Source organism: Lissotriton vulgaris, chromosome 12 (genome assembly GCF_964263255.1).
Source record: "Lissotriton vulgaris chromosome 12, aLisVul1.2, whole genome shotgun sequence".
Classification (NCBI taxonomy): domain Eukaryota; kingdom Metazoa; phylum Chordata; class Amphibia; order Caudata; family Salamandridae; genus Lissotriton; species Lissotriton vulgaris.
In genome coordinates this window covers 509641504-509662483 of record NC_141700.1, presented here as the reverse complement: position 1 = coordinate 509662483, position 20980 = coordinate 509641504, and the positions used below count along the sequence as shown (strand labels likewise).

General features: G+C 44.7%; 1 protein-coding gene across 2 annotated transcripts in view; it reads left to right on the top strand.

Annotated features, from left to right (window-relative positions):
• The first annotated feature begins 801 nt into the window (after nucleotides 1–801).
• Nucleotides 802–20980, top strand: part of LOC147677618 (fibulin-7-like) — a 163246-nt gene continuing 143067 nt past the window's right edge. For both annotated transcript variants that reach the window (XM_086945271.1, XM_086945272.1), the window contains exon 1: nucleotides 802–1127. In XM_086945271.1, the coding sequence (XP_086801397.1) occupies nucleotides 1065–1127 (63 nt within the window). In that variant the 5' untranslated portion in view covers nucleotides 802–1064. The remainder of the gene's footprint in view (nucleotides 1128–20980) is intronic.

Sequence of the window (20980 nt, the reverse complement as noted above, 5' to 3'; positions counted from 1 at the left end):
AAGGCATGTGTGGTAAAGACACAGTCATGGTTAACACTATGTGGTTTCGGCATGCGTTATTCCATCACACAACCCCTTGGCTCGGCTTAGCTCTCCTTGTTAATTTGTTGGCTCGGCCACCTCCATGTGTGTGTGGTGTGCTACATGTTTAAATATTAGTCTACGGGGACGTGCTGCTGTGGATGTGTGTTTACATCGGTGCTCAACTGTTCAATGTGCCTCTTAGCATGGGACTCTATGCATACATAAGTATGCCTGACAAAGAAGTGTGTGTCCTTTTATTATCTGTAAAGTATTGATTGTTGTGATAAAAAGGCTAAGCCAATCGATATCTGAGGATATTTATATTTTTGTTTATGGGCCTCACTGCCTGTGTGTCAAGAGATAGTCTGTATGTACCTCTAGGTGCTTGGATGTTTACACAGACCACCATTTCAAACACAGCAACACAAGGGAACTTTGAGATGCAGGATGCCTGCTCGCGCCCAGAAATGCAAAACACGAGCCTTTTCGTTATTCTGAGTTCGGAAAATAAAAGGTAAACAAACCGTGGAGCCTCTGAAAGCCCTCTCAGAGTCCGAGCGGGAGGTTGGCGGTTTCTCTCTGGCGGCCTGACCAAGCTAATTTCCAAGCATAACTAGGGAACAGAGTGAGGTGGAGAAAGGAGGCATGGACGAGTGTCCTCTGGCCCACCCTAGAAAGGGCGCCAAACCTACGCCCCGGTAGCTCTGCCAGGCATGACTGGGCTGTCGCTCCGCACTGCGGTATAAAAGGGAAGCCCTCGCTGACCAGAGCAGAGTTCTGGGTTCAAGCTTGAAGAAACAACAAAAAGACGACAACGTCGTTTGCCGTGACTGGCGCGAAAATCCCATCGCACGCACCTTCGTGCCTTCCTAGCCACTGAGGACTTATCAGTTGAGACCACTGTACCACAACGCTACAAGTCCTGTCTCCGGGGACTTCTGACGGACCCCAGCAGCTGGGGAAAGCGCCAACTACAGCTACGGTGCTACTAGTAACCTTGGACCCCTCGTCTGCTGAGCTGAGGAGAAGACTCCGCCACGATGCTGAGAGTTTTAGCCCTCGTGGTGCTGGGCCTCCTGCGCCTGGAAGGCAGCGAAGGACAGGTATGTGGACACCCAAGGATGCGCACTCTTTATAGAGCGCCTTGCATACGCCAGGCTTGTGCCTTGTTCTGTCCTAGGGGGTCGGTTCTATCTCCAGCCTCCTTCCCGACAGGGCACACTGGTCTAAACACCACCAGCGGAATCAGCGACCTGTGCTCAGTGTGAACGGAGTTCTTTGTGTCTGTGTAGCACCAGGGACCCTAGTAAAGAATAAACACATGGAGAATGAGCCCCTGTTGCAACAGCCTCAATTTCACTCAGTTAAAGAATATCTCGAGGGAAGAAGTTCCTAATCACGGCCTGGTGTGTCGCGGGAGAGGGTGCGTGCACCGCACGTGCAGGTGTTATTCCGCTATTGTTGGAATGCGTGCTGGGTTGGGCACTGCCCATAATTTACGAGAAGCAGGGTTTATTGTTCATCTTCAGGCTTTTACCCAGAGCAGGAGTTATGGTCAGACAAGGGCGAAAACGTCGACTAGAGGAAGACTGGAAAAAAATAGTGAAATAGGAGAAAGGAGGGATGAACAATGACGTGCAAGAGTGAGATAAAAAGACAGCTAGTGCATGCTGTTGGACGAAAGAGGCAAGAGGTGGCAGTAAGACTAGGCAGCTTTGGGATTTGGAAGCGCCCGTGGTGGCCTCCTAGGATAAAAGTCGAGTCCCCGGCAGCCTGCTCTTGTCTTTATAAACGATGCCGCTCTCTGCTTAGCTGCACGTAAGATACGCGCATGCGCTGTCCATACTGTGTTCATAGGCAGCTGGTGCAGCTTCTAGCGGAGTGGATATAGAGATTGAGGGAAAGGGCACGCAGACGGTTCTATGGGCATACGTATGAAGGCCACTGGGGACGTATTTCATCCAGGCCCTTTCTTGCCAGCTCTCTAACCCCAATATGCTGTTGGGCTTGGTTCTTACCCTTATATATTAGGTTCGCCCTCACACTTATTTACCACAGTCTGTAAACCGCGGTTATTTGTTCTGTCCCTGGATAGGACTCAAATGCAAAATTATGCTGCATGGCGCTTATTCCCTTTTATCCAAGATTATGTTTCTAATGAGCTTTTTTACAGCGCTCTAACACCATTTTCAAAGTCACATTCATGCAATAGTAAAACTGAATTAATAAATAAATGCAAGTAAATAAATAAACAAACAAACCAGCCAAACCAGCCCAATTACCAAAGTTGTCACGTAGGGTGCTGTGTAGCATGACCTTTCATTGGGACACACGGAGAGAAGGGGACCAGGACAAAGAGAGTCAGCTGTAGTGCAGCCCACATGGGTGGACGTGGCTGTCCCAGGCATAGAACCACTACCAGGAAATAGCCTTTTCTTTCATTAAGAATCGTCAGAGAACTACTAGTGTCAGCGCATTTACCTTACACCGAATAACTGCACACAGGAGATAGGTGGCAATGGAGTTTGCCACACCTTGTCTTCCTCACATTTAGGGTTTGGCCTCCTATGCCTTTTAATACCTGTTTTCTGCCTTTGTGTGCTGACACTGCTCTGTGTAGTCCTTACTGGTGAGGGAAATGTGCACTTCTGTTTAGATGTATTGGTCTTTATGGGTTTTGGTAACATGCATCATCTTGATCTGTGCTGCACTCGTATGTTTGTGGGAATATGTGTGTGAATAAATCTTGCATTGCACCAACTGTGCATAATACATGTTTGTATTGCATCATATATATATATATTAGTTACTCTCTTGCGTATGGTTGAAGAAAGGTGTTGGTGGAGGTGTCGCCCGCAAGTGGTTACTTCTGGTGCCTAGAGCGAGGCTCGGAGTTGGGCTCCAGCGTCAACGAGAATGGATTTTAGGGATAGAATAGCTGGCTGTATATACAAAACATTTACAAAACAGGGTGGACTTGTAGTTTGATAGACAGTTGTACCATTATTTTGGGAACAGTCAGGTCTTTACTGCATTCCTGAATGTTAGGGAGCGTTGATGATCATTATTTTCGTTCTGGAACTGGTCCGGGAACGTGCATGTCTTTACAGAGAAAGTTTCCTCCAATGGGTGTTTTTTTTATATAAAGTGGAGGATAATCAGGAGTAGAACCATTTTGGATATGAGTTTCCATTTTGACTGTACAGTTTGTGTGCTGTCTGTAGGAGGATACACCCACACGACCCACCTTGTATGGGACAGAGTGACGGGTAAGAGGTTCTTCTTGCTACCATTATCCAGGTTAGAGCTTTGAGGGACAAGCTAAAGTGATCCTGTCTACTCCAGAGTAGGACTTGTCAACTTATTCTGGATTGTTTTAGCTTGCCTAGTTTTTAGGAAGTCCCATGTGGAGGCAACCAGTGTAATTAACGTGTGACAACACTAAGGAATTTGAAGTCTGCATCCTATGTGATAAGCCCAGGTAACGGAAGGTATGCAAAAGAGTTCTTATTGTGAAGGAAGAATTTCTGGTCACTTTAGCTTGGTTATGGGGTGAGAGTTTGAAGTTCATGATTGCACCAGTGTGGTTGTTGAAAGTCCCAGCTCTAGGGGCCATGTTCACACAGGGTCCTGATTTTATGGCAAGACCGGAGGCTAATATTATTGCATTACTTCTTTAAAGCTCCACTAACAGCAGCCACTTCAAATAAATAGAACTTTACATCTTAGACTTCCAACACTATAAAACAGCAGAACACTAATTTCTCTTTCTTCTCTTTTGCTGCTGCAGGATGAGATAAGTATTAAAAAGCAGTTCTTGCTTTCAACTATAATTACGTAATAAGTCGTTAAATGAGAAGTTTTTTTCCGTTTGTTTGGGTTTGCGAGCAGATTTATTTTTTGTAGAGTGAACTTTCTGGGAAGAAAGTTGTTCTTATTTTAATAAGTATGCTTAATGTGAAAGAATTTATATGCATAAAGTAAATTGTAGAGAAACTTACGTTGTTAGTTTTGTTAGGAATACGGATGGAAAATTAATTAAAAGAGTTATTTGGCTTACCAGTATAGCTTCAAATGTTGACCGTTGAGGCATGACGTGTGTCGCGGCGCATGTTGGTCACGTAAAGGAATTAATTCAGGGCGTGCAGAGTGTAGCGCGTACAGAAAAGAGATTCTCACACGTGCGTGCGCGCAAGCTGGCAGAGTCACTTCCTGCAAAGAAGTAGAGAGAAGTGAAGAAGGACTTCAGGTCGGCGTGTTTACGTGTCAGCCATTTTAAGAGATTGGGAATATTTTATTAATATTGTATGTGAAAATGAGTTTGAAGGATTGGGCTAATTTCAATCGTGATGACAGTTGAAAAATTCAATTCAATTCAATATTTTATTATGATTTAGAATTCCGAAGAATTCCACATAAAATACATGATTAAAACACAATTCTATACACCGAAAAATTCAAATAAAATTGCAAGTTCGCATTTCATTTAAAAAACATGAGCATTAGGTGGTAAAGTTACCATATATGAATTATTACCAATTTTTACAAATTATTTAGGCTAGTTCTGTGCTAAAAACATTCGATTAAAAGAGAACAGTTTTTCTGTTCACTAGGCTATACTCTACGGTGGTCAACTTCATTTCAATGCAGATGGTCTTTCAACATATACAGGCTTCTTTCAATTGCAGCACACTATGGTTTATCGGGAAAACCTGATTAAGTGAGGTACACTGAAGAATTAATATACGGTTGTAATCCAAAAATAAATATCAAACAACTCAAAACATTTAAAAAGATACACATGTTTGGTTGTAAGCAGAAAAAACCTAAGCTTGAAAAACTATGTGCATCTTCTTTTTAGAAAAAATATCCCAAATAATACTAGCAGCAAAAAAAAAAAGTTTTTTGTAAAGTGCTCAATAAAGTGCAAATACCCTAAGCATCCTCGACGCAACACTCTTTACCAATGAATAACTAGCAGCAACAGTATTTCATAAGGTGCCCATAAAAACTTAAAAAGACGACTAACACGTCCGAAAAAAGTGCAAGTGCTCTGTGTAACTTTTTTGGAGATTATTTCCCAACCTCCCCTAGCAGCAGAGTAAATGGACTAACATACAAGTACTATAAACACTCAAATCACCGTAACATTTTACGATCTTAATAAATATTTAAAAATTCTTTGAAAAAGCAAAACATTTTAAAACACATCAGTTCGGATGGAGGGGACAGAAGGCAATTACGGGCCTGTTCTGCTGTGGAAATATTATACTTTAGAAAACCAATCCTTAAATATCTACGTCGTATTGAATGGAGTGCTGAACACACAAACAAAACATGATTCAGATCTTGTATACCACAATTGCATAGCTGACAATATCTTTCATTTTTGGAAATACCCTCTCAGGAACCTGTTACAATTCTTAGAGGTAATAAATTCAATCTAAATAACAGAATCACCCTACGTACTCCGTGTTTCAGGTTCCATAGGACATAAGGTTGGGGATTTTTAACAATTGTGCTCTCAACAATACAATCGGTACTTCTATTCAATGTACACAATTTCAAATCTCACGAGAAACCACATATATTGTTTCCTTAATTGTCTTCTTTAAGTCTTTTTTACATAAAACCGCTGCCCCGTCCATATCTAAACCAAACATGCTTAATGCTTTTAAATAATTTCTAAAAATAGCACTTTTTCCTAACATGTTTACAAACATTTCCCTGTGCAACGCTGCCCTTAATAAATTGTCGGAACCGTTTATCAGAGCGTGACATCTCCTTAAACAGGCAGCCATTGATAACACATATGTAGAAAGAAGACCAAATTCGAGTCTGAGCGCTGCGATCGGCGCTGCACGGTTCAGACTACATATTTGGCGCCAGATCTTTCCTTCCACTTTCTCAAATTTGGCCCACTCATGCGCATCTATTGTTTCGCTAGCATAATTCAAAGTCGGGGGGATCTTTATTTTATAAACTGAAATAATGTGTGAGAAATGTCTTTTCCCACATTGCATGTACAGGCGATTAATTGTGGAAGCTTGTGAAATCGCTTAACCTTTGCAATGGTCCATGTGTCTATTGGCTGAACACCTGTTAGTAAATATTTTTCCTAAATATGGATAAAAGGTTACTACTTCCAGTTTTTCCTTTCCCAGAAACCAATTAAAATTTTTTCTAACCGTACAACCTTGATAACTAAAAATCATAACTTTACTCTTTAAAATATTTATTTTTAAAAAGTACTCTTCTGTGTACCTAACTAGCTCTGTCAGTCGCCTTTGCAAACCTATTGGTGTTAAGTCCATTATTATTGCATCCTCTGCATACAACCGACAACTCAGGTTTAGGTTACCTACTTGAGGAATGTCCCCTTTACTCTTTCCTACACTACTCGGTAGATCATTGATGTAAATAGAAAATAGTAAAGGGGCCAGGAGGCACCCCTGCTTCAGCCCGTTATGTGTGCTTATTTTCCTTGAGAGGCCTTGTGTCCCCCCCAATAGAACTTTTGTCCAGGTCGAAGAATGGAGAGCAATTATTAATCTTAGGAGGCTCCCTGGAATCCCCATTGTAACCAATTTCCTCCACAGCGTCCCGCGATCCACCCTATCGAACGCTGTGGAGAAATCTATAAAGGCTGAGTACAATGGGGTCCTTCCGACCCACGGGGTATTTTTCGATTAAGGTTTGCAGAACAGAGATGTTATCCAGTGCGCCACTATCCTTACGGAATCCTGTTTGTTCCAAAGGTATATCATTATTTCCAAATGCCCACTCTTGCAAGTGGCCAAGGATACTCTTCGCGAACAGTTTCCCCATTGCATCTAAAAGGGAAATTTGTCGAAAACTGGCCGGGGATTTTTTTGGGCCCTTCTTATATAACAGGACTAATATACTTCCCTTCCAAGATTGTGGGATGTCTCCATCATTATAACAGTGGATAAACAACGGATGTAAAAATTTAGCCCTATCCTCGCAGTCCTGTTTTATTATAGCTACAGGAACATCATCTGGCCCCATTGCACTAGAGTATCTTGCCCCTTTAATGTATCCTTCAATCTCCAAACATGTCGGGCTCCTACATCACCCCCTGTTAAAAAAGCATTAGCCACCTCTTCAAACTGATCAGCTAGTTGATTTGGAGCATAAAGTTGGGAAATATAAATAAACCATTCGGTTTCTGAGATTAAAATAGGTTCTGATTTTTCTCTCCCATCACAAAACTTTGCTATCAATGCCCAATACTTTCTAGTATCCCCGGATAAAGCCACTTCTCGTAAATAAACCCATTTTTCGTCTTCAACCGTCCTCCGGTCTGATGCTATTTTCCTTTTCCGAACCTGTTTTAGCCTATATATCTCTCTCTGCCTTTGTAATCTGGGCTCTCTAAATTGGTTTCTAATTAAACCATTAATCTCTTTATTAAATTTTTTAATTTCCCATGGTGTTATGACTATTGGGGGGACTATCACACCTTGCTTATTTCTTCCCAATCTTCTAATTGCTGCCAAAACCCTCTCATACATCAGAACCGGGATCTCCGGAATTCGGCTAAAAGCAATTTTCTTGAAAACCCTCTCAAAGTTTGGGAGCGCCTTATATGACCAACAAGTACAGCCAATATTTCGAGAATAAGTGACATTTTCATTCCTCCGATTCCAGAGTTCGGGTCTCACAATCTTTATAACCATATTTACCTCTAGAATATTATGGTCACTCAACTTTGTAGGGAGTACCTTGAACTGTGTGCACATACTAAACAATTGAAAGGAAACTGCCATATAATCAATTAATGAGTGGCCATATATCCCATTAAAGGTATAAGCTGCGGGAGAGTCCTCCGGGAATCTACCATTTAAAAGTACAAGGTCAAGATTCCTAAGATTTTGCAGAAGGGATAGGCCGCGTTTATCAGATTTTAATTGGGCTGGGAATACAGACTCTGGGACAGCCCAAATCTCCTCCAGATCTGAATTAGAGAAGGACAGGACTGCACTATTACTTAGTTTAGCATAAAAGTCCCCTACCATCATTATACATGTACATTCTTCAGTATTACCTAAACTTTGCAAAAAAGTGCAGATGGAGTCGACCAATGGATTAGACGCCCTCCCCGGGGGAATATACACATTTACCAGCAACAGAAACAACGCTTGCCCCAAGTTATCTTTTCCTATTTTCAGCTTTGCACAAATACAGCAATTTGAAGGATGTTTATATATCACAGGGTCCCATGCTATGTTGCAACTGAGTAAGATGGCTAGACTTCCACTTGCATGCCCTTTTACAGATTTTTTTGCTGTGCTACAGTACACATAAAAGTTCTCAAGCTGGAACTCTTCCCCTGCCCACGTCTCCTGGAGACAGATTATCTTGGGGTCTAATTCTACTAAAGCTTTAAGCGTATAACTAGATTTTCCTAACCCCGCCACATCCCATGATATAATGTTCCCCAATTGGCTACCCCCGCTCTGTGGGCTTTATGGTGGATGCTTTTACCCCATTCAAAGTACCTGCAACCCAGCTCCACTTTGTCACATCATCTTCCCCGTTTGCACTAGGAGCCCACCGAACCTCGGGTGTTAAAATATGAATTTCTCTAACACCCGTTTTTCTCCCTACTGTTATTTCCATATCCTCATACTTTATGTGGGTGTTTGCACCCTCATACTCAGTGGAGCCATTCCCTTGCGCCTGATAAATTGGTACAAGGCTTTTGGTCGGAACACTACGAGGGACTACACTAGGGATCACCTCTATTCCTCTTCTCCTAAAACCATCCACGTTTGCTAAAACCAGTGCTGACACTACCCCTGATGAGAAAGTAGCTTTAGTTCTAGGGGGTGCGCTCCTCCAATCTAAGTGTACCAATTCGATATCTTTACTGGTGATTAACCCCAGATCCTTTATTTCAGATAGTGTCTTAAGGAGGGCACTTCTATTCAATAACATTGGTTCGGCATCGAACAGGGAGCTAAAAGTTAAAACCCTACTCACTTGCCCGGCACCTATACCAGTGTTCCTAAATTTATTGATACCTGGTTGTCCCAAGGGTAAATCTCTTTCCAACGTACCCCCTTTACTATTAGCATCCGTAGACATTCCCCGCCCCCACCTATCCCCTGGCTGGATTCAGGCCTCATTGGGGACAGATCCTGCCCACAGGGGTGTCGTACGGCACCTCCTGGGGCTAAAATTGGATCTATTACAGGGTCATCTAAGTTATCCATTTTACTTCTTAAACTAAGGTCACTGCTTGTATCATAATTTAGCCCACTTTCTTCCTTACCCTCTTGGTTCGAGGAGGCGTCCAACACTAAAATTGGACTATTCGGCTGAAAATCATTTTCCTGCCCATGATTTTGACTCACATTCATTATAATTTGACCCACAGTCCTTGTATTCATTTTGATAGAGGGGGATGTATAGCTATTTGCTTTTTCACTTTCAGGATAGAACCGCAGTTTTTTCTGTTTACGTTTCGGAAAACGGTGGTTCTTCATCTTTTTATTCCCCCTACGGCCATTTTTGGAGTTTCCTTTACTCGCTATTGAGACCTCTCCCAAAGGTGCACTAACTGGGATGTTAACTAATTCATCAGGTACCTGAAGTCTTGATTCTTTTGGATTAATTTTTTTAAAAATTGGGTACACACGTAATGGATTTAGGGCTGACAAAACCTTTAATTTTAAGTTTTCCCCTATTGTAGTGACCTTTGCACACTCGTGAAGATTGACTCGGAAAGAACTAATAATTGGATTTCTTTCGGTAGAAGCACTTTCAGAACCCACAAACATTTCATTTATTTCCCCCACCACTGAATTTGTATCAATATTTTGCATCCTATTGTTTATTTGACATGCTTGACTGGGTACTAGAGGAGTCTTTTCAGGGATCGTTAGGGCTTGCTTGAACTGTTTAAGGTCTTGAACCCCTACCAATATGGGCGAGAGAACTTCCAGTATGTGATCAGTGTTTAATGTACTTTTCTCCAACAAAGATAAAATTGCGGAGAGGGATCTTTCTAATGCAAAAAAGATCTCCATGATCCCCCCCGTCCACGCATTCTCACTTACATTCAGAAAATTCCCTGCCCCTTTATCCTCATCCACTGAAACTCCTGATATCTTTTCAACAGAGAGATCTAATAAATCAGCAGTTCGGGATAACTTGGTAGGTGTACTACTGTACATGGTAGGCATATGTGTTTGAGCTCCTATTGGGGCCCGGTACACTTCTGAATCCGGATACAATTCAGGATCCATCTCCAAAGTGCCAGACTTTTTCAGCTGGGTCATTAGTTCTGCATTCTTTTCCATTTGATTAGCAATGTCCGGTAAGGTGTAGTCCTCCATTTTCGCCTGCCCAGATCTAAAGCTGGATTCTATCCGCTGTTGTACTTTAAAAGAAAGATCACTTGATATAGTTGGCAGAAAGCCCGGCACAGATCTCTGTGTGCCTCTTGAAATATCCAAGAGAGTTACCAATCCTACCAGTGGGGATAATAGGGTGACATCCTCTTTTTCAACATTCTTCTCCATGGGGTAATCCTCTACCTTGCCCATCGATGAGTCTATTTCCATTTCCGGAATACTACCCTCCTTTTCTACTTTCCGTACATCCATTTCACATGGAGGTTGTAACACATCAATTTCACCCCCATAATTCCGATGTATGATTACAGCGGGGTAAAGCGCTTCCGGTTTTGTGAATTGGCACTCCACCCTATTCCCCGCTATTACATGGGTGTTCATCGCTTCTTCACCTAAGACCTCCTTTATCTCTTCCTCTTTTAACCCCTTTCCTCGCTTAGAGTTTATTACCCCTTTTGAAAACATTGACATCACCGATGGGTATGTTTTCAGGAGTGAAAGATGATTCCCGTTTCTCCAGCAACAAATGGTTTTCTGGGGCTTAAGGGAACTCTCATTGCTCAAGTTACAATTTTCAGAGTCTACTACTGATTTTGCTTTTATATTTGAGCGCAAACACCTAGATGGCATTACCATTGCTTAAAAGACTTAGGAGACACTTACTCTTGGACCTGGACTCTCTTCAGAACGGTCGCTCACCCTCGCTCCTCCTCACTCACAGCTGCATCACTCCACGCTATCGCGTTGCTGATATCGTCAATTTCGTGCTCTGGGTAACATCCAATTGTAGCGCTGTTTTACATAGAATTATAGCGCTGTGTATCTTCCAATTGTAGCGCTGTTTCACATAGAATTGTAGCGCCCTGTAGCATCCATTTGTAGCGCTGTCTTACATAGAATTGCAACGCTGTGTATCATCCTATTGTAGCGCTGTTTTTACATAGAATAGTAGCGCTGTGTAGCCTTCAATTATAGCGCTGTGTAACATTCAAATTTAGCGCGGTTTAGCAGTGAATTGTAGCGCCGCAGCTTTGATTGATTTCATTAGCGCGACCTCGCTCAGGCAGCTGCGCTCATTTCTCCAGTGTTTTTGTTTATGTACTGATTTCAGAGAACTGCTCACTCGTCGCATTTGTGCATTTGTTGTCCCTGTCTGGCTTTCCCTTTGACCCTCCATTTTGTTGTTGGGATCCCCTGACCCGCCCCTCACCCACACTACCGCCTCCCTGCTGCCCCTCCCACGCTCCGCCCCCTCCACTGTCCATTTATGTCAGATGGTCCCTCGCGCAGCGTCCACGCGCTACGGCCACGCCGAAGGTGCGCCAAAGGTAAGCCCGTCTACGCCCGTCCGCGCCTGGACCGCGCCCAGCGCCAGTGCCCCTGGTCCTCGTAAAGTCCACCCCTCCCGCATTACTTACGATGCCACCACCCTCCTAGCCCTCAACCCCGGCCGCTCCCTCAACTGCGTCCAAGCCGCTCCTGGACACACCCATGGACCCTTTTCCTGCTACTCCTGCAAGTTCGACGGCACCAACAACAACTCCTCATCTACGAACTCTCAACAGATATCCGATCCCAACCACCTACAATGCATCCTGCTCAACACCCGCTTGGTCCACAGACACGCCATTGACCTCTGGAATCTACTCGACACCATCTCTCCGGACGTCGCCTTCCTAACAGAAACATGGATGAATGCCTCTTCAGCCCCAGACATCACCATAGCCATCCCGGAAGGCTATAAGATCATTCGCAAGGACCGTACCGGCCACACAGGAGGAGGCATCACTATCGTCCATAAGAAATCCATCCGCATCTCAACCAGCTCAGACGTCAATCTCGCCAACTCTGAACACCTTCACTTCCAGATCCACATCGACCCCAAGACCACACTCAGAGGCACCCTCCTTTACAGGCCACCAGGACCCCGCGCACAATTTAGTGAAGACATCACGGACTTCATCACTCCACACGCGCTCCCCTCCAAGGACTACATCCTTCTGTGAGACCTCAACTTTCACCTTGAAAAGAACAACGACCGCAACACCACCACCCTTTTGGACAACCTCGAAAACCTCGGACTTAAACAACTTGTCACTACCCCCACCCACATCGCAGGTCACACACTCGACCCTATCTTCACCTCCAGCAAGCATGTTTCCTTCAGCCACACCACAGCTCTCCTTTGGACTGACCACAGCTGCGTTCACTTCACCTACAACAAGCCCACATCCAACAACCACCCCCAACCCACTCTGCAAAGAAACTGGAACAAAATCACCATCGACCAGATCTCCTCATCGCTTCTTCAAAAGCCCCCCGCCCACTCCTCAAACCCAGACCAAGCAGCCACCAACCTCACCCAATGGTTATCCAACAGCGCCGACATCCTAGCACCCCTGAAAAAAGGACAAATCAAACTAGGCAGCAAGAAGGCCTCCTGGTTCAACGATGACCTTAAGAAATCCAAGAAACTCTGTCGCTCCCTCGAGAAGGCCTGGAAAAAAGACCCAACCACCAGCACCAAGGACGCCTTCAAAAACGCCACCCGCATACACCACCAACTAATCCGAAATGCCAAGAAAACTGCCTTCAAGGACCGTCTAGATAACAACGCCCACAACAGCAAGGAATTATTCAACATCGTCAAGGAATTTACCAACCCCTCAGCCAACTCCAACGACATCACCCCCTCTCAAGCCCTCTGCGACTCCCTGGCCTCATTCTTCTACAACAAAATTGCAGACATCCACAACAGCTTCGACAACCAACCCGAAGACCAACCCACCCAATCCCCTGCAGGACCCCCACCCCCCCTGAACATCCTCAATGACTGGAAGCCAATCTCCACTGAGGACACCATCCGTCTGATGAACTCTATCCACTCAGGATCCCCCAGTGACCCTTGCCCTCACCACATCTTTAACAAAGCAGACTCCATTATTGCACCGCACCTCCGAGACGTCATCAACTGCTCCCTCAACTCCGCAACCTTCCCGGAAAGCTGGAAACATGCCGAACTCAGCGCCTTCCTGAAGAAACCCACAGCTGACCCCACCGAACTCAAAAACTATCGCCCTATCTCACTCCTTCCTTTCCCGGCCAAAGTCATCGAGAAAGCTGTCAACAACCAGCTCGCCGCATTCCTCAAAACCAACAAATCCCTCGACTCCTCACAGTCCGGCTTCCGAGCCAAGCACAGCACCGAAACCGCCCTCATCGCAGCAACAGACGACATTCGAACTCTACTGGACAATGGAGACACAGTCGCCCTCATCCTCCTCGACCTCTCCGCAGCCTTCGACACAGTCTGCCATAGCACCCTTCTACAACGCCTCAAAAACATCGGAATCCAAGGAAAAGCACTGGAATGGATCACCTCGTTCCTCTCCGGAAGAACCCAGAGAGTCCGCCTTCCACCATTCAAGTCAGAGGCTACTGAAGTCATCTGCGGCGTACCTCAAGGGTCCTCACTCAGTCCCACCCTCTTCAACGTCTACATGAGCCCCCTCGCGGCCATCGCACGCCAACATAACCTCAACATCATCTCCTACGCCGACGACACTCAACTGATCCTATCACTCACCAGAGACCCTAACATGGCCAAAACCAACCTACACGAAGGAATGAAAGAAGTAGCCGAATGGATGAAGCACAGCCGTCTGAAACTGAACTCAGACAAAACAGAAGTCCTCATCTTAGGTACCTCCCCCTCCGCCTGGGACGACTCTTGGTGGCCAGAGGCCCTTGGAAAAGCACCCATCCCGACGGACCACGCACGGAACCTGGGCGTCATCCTGGATTCCTCACTCTCGATGAACAGACAAGTCAACGCCGTTTCTTCATCTTGCTTCAACACTCTTCGCATGCTCAAAAAAACATTTCGCTGGATCCCTACCGAAACTAGAAAAACAGTCACCCACGCTCTGGTCACGAGCCGACTGGACTACGGAAACACCCTCTACGCCGGCACCACTGCAAAACTCCAGAAAAAACTACAACGCATCCAGAACGCCTCAGCCAGGCTCATATTAGACATCCCGCGTAAAGAACACATCTCTGATCACCTGAAAAACCTCCACTGGCTCCCCGTCAATAAGAGGATCACTTTCCGGCCCCTAACCCACGCACACAAAGCACTCTACGAAATCGGACCCGAATGCCTCAACACACGACTATCCTTCTACACCCCCTCCCGCCAGCTACGATCCTCCAACCAAGCCCTTGCCATTGTACCTCGCATCAACAAAACCACCATGGGAGGTAGATTCTTCTCCTACCTCGCTGCTAAAACTTGGAACTCACTTCCCACTCACCTCCGCCTTACTCAGAACCACCTAGCATTCAGAAAGCAACTCAAAACGTGGATATTCGACAAGTAACTCCCCACCCTTCTTCAAGCGCCTTGAGACCCTCTGGGTATGTAGCGCGCTATACAAATCTTTTGACTTGACTTGACTTGACTTGGAGTTTTTCCGTTTGTTGAGGAATAAAGGATGGAGTAGGATGAGGAAGTAGGAAGGATGACGTTCTACCAAGGGTTCGCAGGGCCAGCTCGGGGAAGCACTTGGTAACCTAAATGTGAATAATATTCTTTTATTCACCGGCCTTCACCAGCCTCTGAAAATCAGTGTGCCCCCCCACTGCAGCACTAAGGCCCCCCTGGGCCTTACCGTTCAGATCACTCTGGCTGCGGCTTCCGAGCCCAGCAAACCTTATGCAGCCTTTTATAGCACCAGCCGCTCCTGCTGCTGCCCAGGTTCAGCCGCTTCCACAAGCTTTCACAAGCTCCAAACCGCTATGAATACGGTCAAAAGCTGTGAAATCGATCTGCCTCACTGTAGTTTATCTGCCGCCGCCTCCTTAAAACCCCCAGGTAAGCGCTACACTCCCCGTGGATGGTCCCTCCGGATGCAGAGTGGCGTTGTCGACGTTTTCCCCAGTAGGCGCCAGCTCACAGTTCGCCTCGCCTCGCTGCTCTATCAGTCCCCCGTGGCCAGCTAAACCGTTGAGACTCCAGCCGCTCTTGCTGCAGCCCAGGTACCGCATGCCACAGACACACTCCTCGCAGCTTAGTTCAGGCTCTGGCGGGTGAAATATGGTGAGCACTTATTGTTCTATTGTCCCTTATATACCATGACACTTTCTGGAAACCACACAGACTGCTCCAGACTGCTCCATGAGGCGCTACAGGCCACAGGCCCCCCCAAACAGGCAGGTATCTCCCTACCGTCTGCAGTACTGCGATGCGGCGTTCTCTCTGCGTTTTTCCCGTTTTTTTTCGCTTTCGAACCGCCGCTGCCCCGTTTGCACTGCTGCTCTGTGCTCCGCTGCGCTGTGTGGCCACCATAGCTCTCTGTAGCTCTCTGCTGCTCTCTAGTGTCCGGAAAGGAACTCCTGACTGTGCTCCTCGGACCTCCGTACAGGATACTCGCTCCTTCCACTTCCTACATAGACTCGAATGGGTTCCAGCAATTGAAATGCAAGTGAGTGTGCATTCACTACATCAAAAAAACTATGACTGACAGGATTTGAGTGCTTTGATTGTATGAAGTATTTAACAACAAGGGGTGGTGATGGACAGAGTTTCTGAATTGAGCAGAATACTCTCACCCAGTCAAGAGATCAGGGCTAGATTCAACACCATTTTTTAGCTCACTGCACCATCCCAGCTCAGAACCTGGCTATATGCAAATTAGTCTGTTCCTGTCCCAGTGCATGATGGGAACAGGGCAAACCAAACTACCAAGCCAATTCTTACACTGGGAAGGAAACAAGCTTCCGGGGAGCTAAATAACGGTGATGGATTAAGCCCTGATCTTTGGACTGGGTAAGAGTGGTCTGCTTAATTCAGACACTCTGTTCATCACCACCCCCTTTTCTGAATCATTGATTGTATGAAGGGCTGGTGCATCGTTGTAAGGAAAGTCATTGTAAAAGTGGTAATTCAGAATGACTGAGCCAAGTAATTTAGGGAGTTTGGTAAACAGTACAATGGAAGGGAGAATTTTTAATATGTTAAATAAATTCTCTACACATTTTATTAGTAAAATGGAAAAAAATTGGATGATTTAATTCAGAGTAAGGGATTATCTGTTAAGGAAAAGAGATTTTACTCAGCTGGGGAAGGTCCACAAGCAATATCAAGTGGAAAAGTAAGTAGGAAAAGGAAAAATCTGGTGGAAGTAAGAAATGTGACAAGAAAGTTTAAGAAAGGTAATATGGATAAAACATTGAGCGGTTATAGAAAACGTGATGGTGTCAAGGACACACATGTGGACCAAGTTAAGGGTCCAGAATATACAGGGAAAACGAACATTCCTCAGTATTGTGCGATGAATCCTCTGGTAGGGCAGAGATGGAATTAAGTTGTTCTTCAGAGTTTAAATCTGAGGAAGATATCAGAGAAAATATAAAGAAACCTCTAGACTTGAAAGGTAACATGGGAGAGCATGAGGCTCTTATGGATCCATTGGGTGAGTTTAAATTTGACCCAATGTTAATAAAACACCCATTATCTTCTGAATGGGTGCCGGTGGCACATGTAGCAGAATACATGTAAGCCTGGTTGAGAAAGCAGATCCCTAAGGATGTTAGAATACGTTTGCAATCTGAATGTCCAAGACCCAGTTTGGCAAACAAGGCCATGGTGACTCCCGAGTTGTATGTAAAAATAATTGCCTTCATAAATAAAGGAGGACGGGATCCTAGAAAAGGTCTGAATAAAGTCTTAAAATGTGCCAAGATCTGTTGTTGGACTTATCAGGTTCATTGGCAAAATATTTTGAGATGGTAGAAGAGACTTATGTGGGTAAGTAGTCTTTGGATATTGAGGAATTGCGACAATGTGCTCAAAGGGCAGTATGTTTGCTAGAAAATGCAAACACAGCTTTATCCGTTGAACAAAGGAAAATTATTCTTTTGAAGATAGACCCTAATCTAGTAGAGCTTGCTAGTAACAAAGGGGGTCAAATCAGCGAATGGTTTACTGTTTGGGGACAATTTCATTAAGGAAAGTTCCAAGTATATAGGGGCTTTTAGCTCTTTACAGAAGTCACAGAGAGAGATAAAGAAAGTCTTTGACAAACGTGTTTTGGTAGGGTCGGGAGAACAAGAGGTCGGTTCCTCGGCTGAAGTCAAGGGATTACTAGGCATCATTCAGACCCAGTATATATCAGACCTCTTATCAGACAGGAAGATTCTAGCCACAAAGTCAGAGGAATAGAGGCAGAGGTGGGCAAGGTGATCGTCGATCAAGAGGTGCAGGTAAGACAAGACCCTTTTGTTATCCCACAAAAGTTGGGCGGCAGACTTTCCCAATTTATATTAAATTGAAAAAGGGTGACAAGGGATCCTTGGGTCTTGCAAGTTTTAGGTTACCGAATAGATTTTATAGGGGAACCAATTCAAAATTGTCTCCCTGTAAGGTTAAAATTCAACGCAGATCTCACAGCATAAGTGGACAGGGAGGTTCAGGAATTACTGTCTAAAGGTGAATTGAGGACGAAAAGGAAGCTGTAGGAGGTTTTGTCAGCAACATTTTTTTGGTGGATAAAAAAGACAAGAGTATGAGACCAATAATAAACTTAAGAGACTTAAACAATTAGTAATAATAATAATCCACATTTGTAAAGCGCAAACAATCACCAGTAAGTGTCTCTAGGCGCTGGGGGCCGTCTGGAACACTAAGCAAGCTATTGCCCAGAGTCACATGGTGCTGGACTAATCTGCCGCCGGGGATCGAACCGTGATCCCCGGTTTCCAGCATTAGTCGCCCTGGCCGCGGCGCCACATCTCTCCCTATTTAGGGGAATATCACCATTTAAAAATGGAAGGGATACATTTGGTGAGAGATATTTGACAAATGGGGGAGTGGATCACTCATCTAGATTTAAAAGATGCTTATCTGACAATCCCAGTATGGGAGCCTAATCAAAGATTTCTAAAGTTCAGATGGGGAGAAATCTTGTGTAAGTTTACGTGTCTACCGTTCCGTCTGTCATCTGCCCCATGGTGGTTCACAAAGGAGCTTCGACCAGGGTTGGCTTACTTGAGTGAAAGGGGGATAAGGATGATTCTTTATTTGGACGATATCATGTTGATGGATCAATGCATGTCAAGACTAGTAGAGTACATGACTGACAGTGGAATTATTAGAAAGTTTGGGATTTGTTGTGAACAAGGAAAAGTCATGTCTTGTTCCAGGTCAAGTGACCCAGTTTTTAGGCTTCGTGGTGGACACAGTGGTGGGGCAATTGAAGCTACCAAGGGAGAAATTTAAACATATCAGGAAGGACATTCAGAAGGTGTTAAGTTCAGAAAGATTGTCGCTAAGAGCATTGGCCAGGATGATAGGTTTACTTTCTTCAACTATTCAAACTATTTTTCCAGGACCTTTGAATTATCAGGCTTTCCAGAGGTTGAAAGCAAATCGTTTGAGAGTGGTCTAACATGTTCAGAGGAGATTGCTCTCACAGATTAGTGTAGGAGGAATTGGTTTGGTGGTTACGGAATTTGGAAGCATGGAACAGGAAAGCTATATATGGGGAATGTCCAGAGGTGGAGATAGAGTCAGATGCAAGCCTGGAAGGATGGGAGCACAATGTGGATTTATTACGACTGGGGGAATTTGGTCGGAGGAGGAAAGAAAACTGCATATAAATTGTGTGGAAATTTTAGCGGGGTCCTTTGCGATTAGGAGTTTTACGAAAGACAAGGCAAGGTGTTCAGTTCTTTTAAAAATGGTTAAAGTTTTGGCTGTCAGATATGAGAAATAAAATTGGGGGGCCCAAAGTCAAAGGATCTTGCAGATCTAGCAAAGGTTTTTAGGGATTATTGTCTTCAAAGAAAGATTTTAGTTCAGGCGGAACACATTGCTGGACTGAAAAATGTGGAAGCGGACTGGTGCTCAAGACATTACAGGGATGCAAGCGATTAGAAATTTAACGGTCAGATTTGTCGGAGATTAATGCATCTCAGGGGCCCTTGCAAAGTGGATTTGTTTGCGAACAGGTTGAATACACAGTTAGTGAGATTTTACAGTTGGTGTCCAGATCCAGAGCCGCTGGGAGTGGATGCTTTTAATCAGAATTGGAGGGAGCTCAGGGCGTATGCCTTGCCCCCATTTTCAATGATCACTCGGTTGACTGGTCAATTACGAAAGCAAAACGGAACATTGGTTTTGGTGGGGTCTCTTTGGAGGTCACAAGTTTGGTATCCAGTACTCCTGGAGTTAGCAGTGGAGGTGCCAATTATGCTCCCAGTGTTTCAGGATATTTTAATGAATCCTTGGATTGAGAGACCTGAGTTAGTCAAGTCCTACCATCTTCTGCATAATAACTATGTATAAGGGTAATTCATTCCGTCCTCCTAGTGCGACATGACACAGCAAGGTATATCCCCAGGGAGTACCACTTTGGGTATATATACACACTATATCTTGCAGAGGTAGTCAGGGGAGAAACGGACTTCCGTGCAGACACACTGACGAGAGACGCTGAGGCTCCTGCACAAGACACTCCAGCTCGCAGTGGTCTGACATCCCTCGCAGGGTGTTCATCTCAAGACCAAGATGGGGTCCCACAGTCTCTCACTTCAGGTAATGTGGTTGACTTTATCCTAGAGGGAATCTTGGCTTTTTCACCAACATACATGCTAGGTACCATTAGGTACATCTAGTTAGGGTTCCACCGTAGGAGTACGCATTCTACTGTCATGTATTTTATATACTTGTCTGTATCCATTGTTTTAGCACAATGGTAGACATCTATCATCCTTTTAATCTGTTAGTGCTTATAATCATTTACATATGCTACTATCTAGCTTTTTTTCAGCACACCTATTTTACACTAGAATGACGCTGGTTCAATAAATGCTTGTTAGAAAACGTCCCAGCAACTCGGAATCAGGCAGTGACGAGAGGTTGCTCCCGTAGAACTGTTGTGTTCTTGGGAGACTTCCCTACCGGGTGCCATTTCGGGGTTTGAAATTTGATAAACTCGTATATGCATCCGGTGTTGTTGGGAATCTCCACTACACGTGACGATCAAACTACGATCCTTCTCAAATAATTTTTTTTTTAAACTTGGCACATTGACCGAATTGCAGCTTGGCCAAGTCCAGGATTGGGAATAACAGACGTCCTGAAGAAGACAGGGGTGACCTTTTGAGGCACAGTAAGTCGGTCGAAACATGTTGGCATAAGCAGTAATAGGAGGGGTGTTTTGAGAACCTTATTTCTCCTCTAAACACAACCCATCCTTTCTTTCTTTTAATCCTGGTTTTGGAACCTATGAATAAAGGTTTTGATTGGTATCTCCAAACCAGTTTTAGAGCACTTTCCCTTTAACTGCACTTTTGTCGTATCACCATTCCTAGTCACAGGGTGAGAATTGGCACTTGACCACAGTGTGTGTCATATTTCTGTATGTGTTGTGTCTTGTGAATCTGTACCATTTTTTATGTTCACCCCCTCCCTTATGCCTGCTCTGAGTGTGGCTACACCAGGTCGTATTGTAAGCAGACCCGATGATGAAGCATGTCACACACTTCGGTGTGTGAGTGAGGGCAGTTTT